An 11,656-nucleotide genomic window follows, 5' to 3' on the forward strand; every position below is an offset into this window, starting at 1 on the left:
CTTTCTTTTTATTACACAGGAAAATTAACAAATCAAACCTAAAAATCAACATTAAATTGAGTCATCTAAACCCTAAAACTCAAAAACTTCTATTTTGATTGATGGTCTACCATGCTTATGCTTTCCCTACTAAAAAATTATATATTTTTGATATATTATATAGAAGGATAATTTGATTATTTTATTTGAATTAAAAAACTACTTTGACATAATACATAAAGTGTCATTTCTATATGAATAAAGATATAATTTTTTTTGATAAACTATAAGGAGGCTTGGTGTTTTTAATTAAAAAAAAATATAAAAATTAAATATATTACAATTTATTAATATTCATCTAATGATATAGTTGATAATGTTGTAAATTGTAGCGTACAAGGTTATTGATAAAAAATGATCTGTTGTGAGATGAAGTAAACCTCACACCAAGAGCCACAGCTATGGCGCTCTCCTTCCACACTTGCATTTCATCACTGAACCCTCTTCTTCTCCAGCCACAAAACCCCTCTCCCATCACTTTTAAATTCACTACTTACTGTCCTTCTAATCGCACAGTTCAGGTTCATGCAGCTAAGTCTAAGAGAAAGCCCAAGCCTAGTTTCTTTGAACAAATTCACCATAAATGGTCTCTCAAACTCACTTCAACAAGAGACAAGTTTCCCTGGCAAGAACAAGAACAACAGCAGCAACAACAACAACAAGAAGAAGAGGAAGAGGAAGACATAAAAGAAGTTGATGCAGTACCATCCGTGAGTGATACTGTGAGTTTCAATTTACCAAATCGCTTAACTACACCTCCTTGGATTCATGGAGCCACACCCAAACAAGCCCATTTCGATTATCAACCTAGAAAAGGAGATAACTCTATTCATGGGGTTTTTGAGAATCGTGAAGATAATGTTGTAAATGGGGTTATTGATAAAGAAGAAAGAATAGAGAAGGAGGTCAATTTGGATAACAATTTTAAGGAACAAGTTGTCGACTTTGATGATGCTTCTGTTTTTCAGTTACCAGAAGCTAAGGAGATTAAAGATTGTTCTGTTCATAGGTATGCGGAGAATCGTGAAGAAGATAGTCGTGAAGATAATGTTGCTAATAAAAAAGAAAGTGTAGGAAAGAAAATTAATTGCAATTTAAACAAATTTAAGGACAACCATTATTATAATTCAGTTGAGTTACCAGGAGATAAGGAGAAGTCAATAGTTACGGATTTAAATGACGTGGTTTCGCTTACTGAGAAACCTTTTGATGGTGACGATGGAGAATTTGGCAATATTGAGGTTTGTAATGATGGTCATTGTGATTCATTTGAAAATTTGTCATGCAAGGATTTAAATGATGTAGTTTCTGTGACTAAGAAACAACTTGGGGATTTCGAAAACGTCGAGGTTTCTAATAATGGTGTTAGTAATTCAAATGAATTGCCATGGAAGCGAACAAGTGGACTAGACTCTTTGGGAGAAGATAAGAGTAGGAAGAAGAGCAACACGGATTTGGCAGAGAGAATGTTGCCTGAACATGAGTTGAAGAGGCTAAGGAATGTGGCATTGAGGATGCTTGAGAGGATAAAAGTTGGGGCCACAGGCATTACGCAGGATTTGGTGGATGCCATTCATGAGAAGTGGAAGCTGGATGAAGTGGTGAAGTTGAAGTTTGAATGGCCGCTGTCATGCAACATGAGAAGGACACATGAGATTTTGGAGGTCAGTTTTTGTATAAAGTTTGGTATTTTGCGTTTTTTACACCTACTTAGATATGAAACAATTTTGATTATCTCATAGCTTTCAGTGACTTTGGTAATTCGCTAACACTTGGCTGAATTGTGTTGTTTGAAACTTTTCTGAATGGAAATGAATCATGGTTTTGGAGTGGATTTTTCCTACAAACCGTGCTAAAATTTCAATACCCTGCTTATTCATTATTAAGGACATCCTGAATGTTCGTGTACTGCTATGCTGGTGGTAAATGCAGTAGATTCTGCTAGAACCTTATACAGATTTTTTAATTTGTTCTATCAGAGTAGAACTGGAGGTTTGATTATATGGAGATCAGGCAGTTCAGTGGTACTGTACAGAGGAACAACCTACAAATTTCAATGTGTACAGTCATATACCAAGCAAAATGAGGCTGGTATGGATGTTCTGCAATATGCGGAAGAAGCAACTAATGGTGCTACTAGCAGTGCAGGAATGAAGGACTTGGCTAGAACTATGGAATCAATTATACCTGATGCTGCTAAGTATTTAAAGGATCTATCTCAAGAAGAACTCATGGACTTCAGTGAACTCAACCATTTGTTAGATGAGTTGGGTCCACGGTATAAAGATTGGTGTGGTCGTGAGCCATTGCCTGTTGATGCAGACTTGCTTCCTGCTGTGGTTCCTGGATATAAATCTCCACTCAGACTTCTTCCTTATGGGGTAAAACCTTGTTTAAGCAACAAGAATACAACAAATTTCCGCAGGCTTGCTAGAACAACACCTCCTCACTTTGTGCTTGGTATATAAGAGCTAATTTGGCAGTAGTTTTATTCATCAAATCATGTTTCCTTAAAGAGTTTGTATTACTTATTTTTGTAGGAAGGAACAGGGAACTGCAAGGTTTGGCAAATGCTATGGTGAAGCTATGGGAAAGAAGTGCTATTGCAAAGATAGCCATCAAACGTGGAGTACAGTATACACGTAATGAGATTATGGCGGAAGAACTCAAGGTGAGATGAAAAGAACTGAGATGCTTCTTGAATGAAGATGGTATATTAATAGGACTTTATGCTTAAGCATATTAAAGTCGATTTGATATTCCAAGCAAATTTGTGTGATTTAAAATTGTATTGCTACTTGTAAAACCAGTTATCCTTTGTCTCTCTTGCCTGTTGTAAGCATCAATGTAAAAGGAAAAGGCTACGATATTTAGAGCTGTGGGCATGCTCTTTTTTTTTCTTTTTCTGAAGTTCCTCACAAGAAAGGTGTTTTCTTTGAAGATGCCACTTTGGCCAACTGATCTTAATCCCTCCACCTGCACGGAAATGGTCTGAGCATGGCCATATATTGAGTGTGTCACACAACTCTGCATTTTCAAAGGTTGTTCTGGTATGAATCAGAAATTTTAGAGACTGTTTATTACTTGGCATTTAATCCTACAATTCATTTGGGCATTGAAGATAGATTCAAGATGTTATAGTTTTTTGGGGAGTACATATCCCATCTTCAGGTGGGACTAACATCGCTTCAAGATTGTAACAATTACAAGTTCACGGCTTCCATTTTCATGACACTATAAAAGGAAAGTTTTCTTTTGTACCAGGTAAAATAATTGTTTAAAAATAGAACAAACAAACCTTACACTGTTTGCATGGTTAATTTTTATTGGTTTTCAAGGTTTGATGTTCACTTTTCTTTGAAGTAGCTTGAGGCTACTAAAAAATCTGTTCTGCTAAAGTTTGACGCCAATCTTCTGGTCTTGCCTGCCAATTCCAACTACACCCTGTAGCACATAAGATTCTGAATGCATTGTGGTTGGCAGCACTGTTTTGTTTTTCTATTATGAAAATTGGAATTCTTGCATGCAGAGGTTGACAGGGGGAACACTGCTTTCCAGAAACAAGGAGTACATCGTATTTTACAGGGGTAATGACTTTTTGCCACCTGTTATTAATGAGACACTGAAAGAGAGGAGGAAACTAGCTTTCCTCTATCAAGATGAAGAAGATCAAGCCCGTCAGATGACCTCAGCCTTTATTGGATCAAGTGTCAAAGCTACTAAAGGCCCCTTGGTTGCTGGAACACTCGTTGAAACTGTGGCAGCTATCTCTCGCTGGGGGAACCAACCAAGCAGTGAAGATGTGGAGGAAATGATAAGAGATTCATCTTTGGCTAGACATGCTTCATTAGTGAAACATCTCGAGAATAAACTAGCTCAGGTAAGTTAAGAAAGTACTATAATATGCAGAATATTGTGGGACACAAGGAGCTCTTCAGAACTTACTGTTTTCTGGGTTTTGAAATTGTTCTAGGCAAAAGGAAAACTCAAAAAATCTGAGAAGGATCTGGCAAAAGTACAAGAGAATCTGGAACCGACTGAGCTCCCAACAGATCTGGAAACCATAAGTGATGAGGAGAGGTTCTTGTTCCGTAAGATTGGTCTGAGTATGAAACCCTATCTCTTTCTAGGTAAGAAACGCCACTTCAATTCTGGCCATGATGGTTTCTTTAGGGAAAAGTGAAATATCCCTTGTGATTTCTATTTCAGGGAGGCGAGGTGTCTTTGATGGTACCATAGAAAATATGCACTTGCACTGGAAGTATCGTGAGTTGGTGAAGATAATTGTGGAACGAAAAGGTATTGCACAAGTCAAGCATATTGCAATTTCTTTGGAGGCTGAGAGTGGTGGTTTATTAGTCTCTGTGGATAGAACTACGAAAGGTTATGCCATAATTGTCTATCGTGGGAAGAATTATATGCGCCCCCAGGCAATGAGACCTGAGAATTTATTGACGAGGAGGCAGGCATTGGCCAGATCAGTGGAACTTCAGAGATATGAGGTAAGACAACAATAGATTACTCTTGTAGTTGGTGGTTTTCATGATTAAATAAGATACACCATCTGTCTTTCCATCTTATTTCTTTCTTTTCCAGGCTCTGAAGCATCATATCACAGATTTACAGGAAAGAATTGAGTTGGTCACGTCTGAACTTGTAAGACTCCTTATCCACATTTTGTTGATGTGCTCTGATGCGTATGAGAATTAACTGTGTTAAACCATTGACATTTCTTATGAACTTTTAAATATCTTATGTTAATTCCAGGAGGAGATGGAAGCTGACAAGAAATCTAAAGTGTACAAAGCCTTGCACTCAAAGTTTGATGATGCTTCTATTCTCAATGAAGATAAAGAGGTAAATGACTATTTAATATACTTTTCTGAATTGTGCATTTAGAATTCGTTTTATGTAATTTTATGAAGCACTTTTATGTTTGTCACTGTCACTTAGTTGCAAGCTCAGCATGGCTCTCAGCTGTGATCAGTAGTTTTAACTTTTGATTCTCTGTTTTGGCACCAGTAGCATTTAATCATTTTGAATTTTTTTTTGATAAATAATTTGAATTTATCATCCTTGAAGGGTGTTAAAGAGTTATATATATAATTCATGCAGTCATTCCAAATAAGTTGTTATGTTGGTGATGTGAAATTATGAACAAATCTTTCTTGCATTGGCAATGAACCTCAATGCCCCCATACTGATGGAAACTTGAATATCTAGGCCGGAACTTGCCCGCCTGACTTTTTTGTTTAATCAACATATTAGGGTAGCATACTAGAAATTAAACATAGAATTTAAGGTAATTATCGGACATGAAATTTTAATTGCAATTATGTAATATAGGGTGAAGAAGAGCCTATCTTTAAAAGTAAAGGACCCTAGCAGTGAGGAGGACAAGCTAGAAGACCAGTCTATGATTCCAACTGATTGCAGCTTGAGATATCAGGCATTATAGATTTTTTCAAAGGACAACAAGTCGTATTTGCCAAGCAATGGACAAGATAACAGTGAGCAAGCATTTGAAAGAAAGGCTTCCCAAGATTATAGTGCATTGGAGTTCAAGGAAAGAGTATCCCATTTCTAGCAGGAAAGTAGGCGAAGTAATCATCTTCTCCTGCTATCAGTGGAAAGGGTAGGAGATAGTGTTTTCACCACCATATTGTGGGACGCAGGTTGGCACAACATGTAATATATCAATGTAAACTCTTGCCATCGCAGTGATCTAATTGAGTAGAGTGCTCTTCCCTTCATTCACGTGTATAAGATCTGTTTCTATTTCAATGAAAAATGTGTTCAATAGAGATTGCAAGCGTAGGCTTCCTGGCAACAGCAAATTGAAGGGGCAAACAGCCGCGTGGGAGAAGCACATGCACGAGTGAATTTTTAAGGCTGGCAGATAATGCATGCAAAAAATTATCTTATTATAATACATACTGTGGTTTCAAAATTAGAACTCTATTATTATTATTATTATTATTATTTTCTTCAACTAAATTGAAATGATAAGAAAAATGATACCAAATTCCAATAAAGAATTAGATTCGAAATTTTCAGATTTGGATGTGTCATTGCTTTAACCAATTGTGTTTTGGATGGCTAACACTCTGATGTTTGGACAGTCATTAAATAGTTTTCAAGCAAATTAAATAACATCTAGTAAAAGCTTGCCTTAAATAACATCTAGTAAAAGCTTGCCTTTTTTCAATCTGTTCATGAAGTTTAGGGTTTTTTTTTCTTTTCCTTTTGATTTATTTTCTACGGACTTCTTTCAGTCTTGTAATCTAAGTTTGATAGGTTATAAACTCGGGTTGATTTAGGTTATTTTTTTAATTAAGTTTTTTCTAAATTTCATCTTTTAACGTTACATTGATTGAGAAATGAGCTTCATATTTTATTTATTTTTTTCTATTGGGTTATCATGATCTTATAATCCGGGTGATAATATCACGTGAGCCTTTCCACAGACATAAATGATCTCTCCATATGGAATTCTTATGCAGGCCAATTTAGTGTATATGTCTTATGACAAACACTTACATATTAGTTTAGGAATTTTTTGTACCTTAACTTATGAGAACAACTACTTCTTTTCATAAAGGAAAGAACATAATATGTATCAGTCTCTACAACTCTTATAAATATTTAGTATTTAAGAGAGTATTGACCAATAACATTTTAGGAACAATACTTGATGTAATAGGAATCCCATAATTATAATAATATTATAATTTTATTTGCAAAACATTGTTGTCTCATGAACTTATTTTTACTCTAGATTCATAAATAAAATATTAGGTTTATTATTAATATTATATGAATATTAAAGATAAATTAAGCCTTTATTAATAATAAATATGTATTTACATGAATATAATACTACCACGTGTAACCAATAATTGACTACATAGCATATTAAACCAATACTGTGACATAAGTGTTCAGATGATCGAGATATATCTTTAAGTAGTTGATCGATGGGTGACTAGTGACATTTGTGTTCAAATGATCAGAAAAATCTTATTAGATTAATTGATTAAGGAGGGCTAGTAAAAACAATATATCTAATTGTCGGAATAATAAAACTATTCAAGTTTAAAAAATATATGTATGTATGATTTATAGGTGGATTTTAAATGGTGGTGTTAATTTTATTCGTAGCATTAATGTAATGAGTTACATATCAATTAATTTAAAAACTTTGTAATTTGAGAATGTTAAATTGATATGGATTATAATTTGGATATTTCATTTTGGGTTTGTAATTATGTTTTAAAAAATATGCACATTAATATCTTATCATGGTTAATTTGTAATATTGTTCATCAATATTGAAATTCATATTATTAATTAAGATAAAACCCTAAAGTTGATTAGATTTTGAATATTAAATATTAATGTCTTTTAATCATTTCGGGAACAAATTTCAAGTTGCTGTCTCCTCTCTTCACCTAACCAGAACAAAAAACTAGAAGTTTGTCTTCATGATCAGCTTATCATAACTCTTGATTGTGTACAAACTAGACTTTTTCTAGTTGCTTTGTATCCATGGGTTTACTATTAGGGAACAAATTGAGTTAGACTTAGGCCTTTTCCATGATCATGGGGTAGTCCTTTATGGATCCATCTATGTGTCGTGTTTCAAAAAAGAATTTAGCAATGTGAATGATATTGAGCGCTCGACAAGGATTCTAAGAGAGATTTGTTTTACTTTTAAGTTGTTCTATATATGGATTTTATTAATTCTTGCTATGTGTCCAGGGCCATAGCTTTTTCCTTCTAAATTTACATCCTTTAAGATATTCTTTTAGGGTTTATACTGAAGTATATTTGAACTTTCGATTATATTAGTATTTGTTTTGTATGATGTTATACAATTTCTTGGTATTTTCTTCAGACTGTCTAGATCGAGCCCAGCATCAATGGGACCTTACATGCATTTTCATGCAGTTTAAGACTTCTAACTTCGCTTGATTGTGCACACCTTATATTGCTTCCCCATTAATTACATCTATACATATTTTTTTTATTAATGTGGGTGTCCGGGCCAGCTTACGCGCACCTCGACTAATCCCACGAACTCTGAAGTTAACAACCATGTAAGTCTCCGGTGGCCATTATATTAGCAACCACAGGGCTCAAATTTGAGACCACAGGGGAAGCAAACCCCTTGATCCCAAGCTTTTACCACTGGACCACCTGTTACATGGTTCCATCTACACATATTTTGTTGATAGAATAGATCCATGCAGTAAACGTATATGGTTTGATCTTTTTTTATGTATTCTTTTTTTTTTTGTTTCTTGGTTGTTTCTTTGTGGTATTTTAGTGGGTGGTTCTTTTTGCTCCTGGTTTTGCTAATCTCATGTTGCATTATTTGTGTTTAGCCTTTTTCTTGGCCTATGGCCCTCCTCCTGCTTTAGGCTTCTGGTTCAATGCTTTTGTGTATGTTCTTGCTGCTTATTTGTTAGTTGCTCTTCAAAATTCTTAGGACTTCGACTTCTTTTCATGTTTTTAAAGGCACTTTCCCGCTGTCAGCACATTGTTTTTTGCTTTTTATGGTTGTTTCCGCTCTGTTTTTTCATTATGAGATTTCATAATTTTACTGACGAATTGAATATGTCGGTATGAGATTTAGACTTCGTCGGTAATTTTTTTATCGATTACATCATCGATGGAAAGTGTTCGTCGGCATGTGTTTCATCGATAATTCCCCATTCCATCAGTAAGATTGTCGAAAAAAAAATTCACCGATGGTTACAGACATAAAATAAGCGCCAAAAAAATAAATTCCGCTGGAAATATATCGACGGAAATATTCTATTGGTGATAGTGACATACAAAGTAAATAGTTTTCAACTCTCATTGAAATACCGACAGATGACATCCGTTTGTAAAGACGTCGGTGATTATGATATTTGCAGTAGATATTTATCAACTCTCAGTAAAATACCGACAAAATGTTTTCGTCTGTGATGACATCAGTAATTGTGGCATTTCCAGTAAATATTTTTCTACTCTTTGTAAAATACCGACGGAAACACTCCATCTGGAAATCTGTCTGTGATGTTTTTTTTTTAAAAAAACTTTTTTTAGAATAAATAATATAAATTAATATAAATTAATAGTAAAAAAACCAATTATGTAAATAAAATTATATTAAACATAAAAAATATAAAAATAAAGTTAAATAATATTCATAACAAATTAATGTGTTTCCAAAAAAAAATTAAACTAGAACAATGATGGAGCAGGAGGAGGAGGAAGAGGTGGTGGAGGCTGGTCATTCCCTGAACGAAACGACCGAAAAGGAGGCATACATGTATCATCACCTATTTTTTTTTATCTAATGTCCATGATCATTTGGAAGAGGAGGAAGAGGTGGTGGAGGCTGGTCATTCCCTGGACGAAACGACCGAAAAGGAGGCATACATGTATCATCACCTATTTTTTTTTATCTAATGTCCATGATCATTTGGAGGAGGAGGAAGAGGTGGTGGAGGCTGGTCGTTCCCTGGACGAAACGACCGAAAAGGAGGCATACATGTATCATCACCTATTTTTTTTTTATCTAATGTCCATGATCATTTGGAAGAGGAGGAAGAGGTGGTGGAGGCTGGTCGTTCCCTGGACAAAACGACCGAAAAGGAGGCATACATGTATCATCACCTTTTTTTTTTTTTATCTAATGTCCATGATCATTTGGAGGAGGAGGAAGAGGTGGTGGAGGCTGGTCGTTCCCTGGACAAAATACCGAAAAGGAGGCATACATGTATCATCACCTATTTTTTTTTATCTAATGTCCATGATCATTTGGTGGAGGTGTTGTAATCCACCGATAGTTGAGCGTATTGTTGTTTCAAGGCCATGAACTCTTCAGACTAGGTGCTCGATACTGATTGAGAGCTCCCGACGATTGAGACACTACGGGTCGCCTATAAGTTCTTGACCTTAGTGTTGGAGAGCTCGTACACCTAATTTTTATCGGGTCCACCGGATAATCCTACCTCCATCCACAAATCCAGATCGAAATCCAGATAGGTCGAAGGATCGTCCCCATATTTCTCCCTCAACCGTCTATTATAGGTCTCCTGAAAATGAAAAAAGAAATCATCATATTCAATTCAAGAAAAATAATAACTTACAAAATAAAATGGTTGAACGAACATACCACGAAGTATTGAACACGGTTGTCAACGAACTGTTGCACCCCCTTTTGGCGATCTTCATTTCGCACGTGCGTCTCTACAAACAGCTCCATTGGGCTCGGCTCACGTCCAAGAGACATAGCCTGTAAGAAAAAAATAATAATTAAGTAACAACAAATTAACTAATGATATATTTCATTTAAATTAATCTTACCATCTGTTTCGCATGTGCAACAAACGAAACGGAGCTGTCGGTGTGCGATGTCACCGAACCATGAATTTGCCGGTTCCGGTTGCTAGCACCGGACTGTGAGCGTCGTGTGAATCGCTCAGACATCACATGCTCAATATATTCCGACCATATATCTCTCGAGATGTATAACGGTTTGAAATCCCTCTAACCCGCCATGTTGTTCTAGCTTTGGAGACCGTTGTCTCTCGCGTTTGTTTTGGCCCTTTTTTATGCTTCATATCAAAAATCACGCAACCTACTTTCATAGTGACAAATTAGATTTTAAAACATAATTTTTTTTAAAAAAATATATCGTATTGTTTTCGATATTACTTAATTGCCACGTGATTTTCGCACACCCTCCTCATAACATTGTTAAATATGTTGTCCTAGTCGAATCTATGATATGTATAAATAATTTATTTAAAATAAAAATAATAATTTATTAAAAATAAACTGGAAATTAGAAATTAACATCAACCTCAAATGTGTCAAATCATGCATCGATATAAGGTCTCCATTTAGGATGTCTGGTAACACGATCAAAAGATTGATGTCTTATCCCAAGTGTAAGAGTGTCAAAGTAATAAATAACCTGACAAGACCGGGGTTGAACCACAGGGAGGTGAACTATATAAATTACAAATAATAAAATGATATTGATGTTGAAGAGAACTTTGAGATGTGATAATGATGAAGAGATTAAACAATGATAAAACAATTGTCAAGGTTAGAGGATCCACTAATGGTATTTCAAATAAGTATAATATAAACTCTTTTTATTACTCAACTGGAAACCACACACAAAGGAGGTTCTAATCGGATTATAAATTGTTAACATGATTACATTGGTTATTTTATTCGAATAATGTTAATACTTGTAAATATTGTGAAGTATTCATGATGTTAATTTATGTTAACAACAAATCAAGTTCTTTTCATAGCACATGTGTCGGTTATACCATACAGTTGGGCTATGAAAGTGCCAAGTATTTGTTGTGCCAATGGTTATACAACATAAATCTAGATCAACCATTCAACAAGCAAAGTATTAAGAGTGAATAAGATAACAAATATGAAATATGTTAGTATCAAACATTAAAGTCCATGTTGAGTTTATATTATACTTATTCTTATACTTTTAGTGTACCCTTTTTACATTGACATGATAAACTTAGCTAAACATGATTAAGAAGAGAAACATAAACAAACTAGATAAGAACATAGTTATGATGAA

The 11,656-nt window shown here is 34.8% G+C and overlaps 1 protein-coding gene across 1 annotated transcript; it reads left to right on the forward strand.

Moving 5' to 3' along the window:
- The first annotated feature begins 368 nt into the window (after positions 1-368).
- Positions 369-5,843, forward strand: LOC133690033 (CRM-domain containing factor CFM3, chloroplastic/mitochondrial). The gene is made up of 9 exons (XM_062110176.1): positions 369-1,703; positions 2,019-2,499; positions 2,580-2,710; positions 3,569-3,919; positions 4,013-4,169; positions 4,249-4,541; positions 4,636-4,695; positions 4,807-4,896; positions 5,386-5,843. Exons 1-9 carry the CDS (start codon positions 441-443, stop codon positions 5,422-5,424), a joined length of 2,865 nt encoding a protein of 954 aa, XP_061966160.1. The 5' UTR covers positions 369-440; the 3' UTR covers positions 5,425-5,843.
- Positions 5,844-11,656: the final 5,813 nt, after the last annotated feature.

This window comes from Populus nigra, chromosome 3, assembly GCF_951802175.1.
Source record: "Populus nigra chromosome 3, ddPopNigr1.1, whole genome shotgun sequence".
Lineage (NCBI taxonomy): Eukaryota > Viridiplantae > Streptophyta > Magnoliopsida > Malpighiales > Salicaceae > Populus > Populus nigra.

Bases quoted from the DNA above. Each gene is read 5' to 3' on its own strand.
- LOC133690033 (XM_062110176.1), top strand. From the start codon at position 441: ATGGCGCTCTCCTTCCACACTTGCATTTCATCACTGAACCCTCTTCTT. The intron at 3,920-4,012 runs GTAAGTTAAGAA...AAATTGTTCTAG, and splicing joins TCGAGAATAAACTAGCTCAG to GCAAAAGGAAAACTCAAAAA. The intron at 4,897-5,385 runs GTAAATGACTAT...TATGTAATATAG, and splicing joins TTCTCAATGAAGATAAAGAG to GGTGAAGAAGAGCCTATCTT.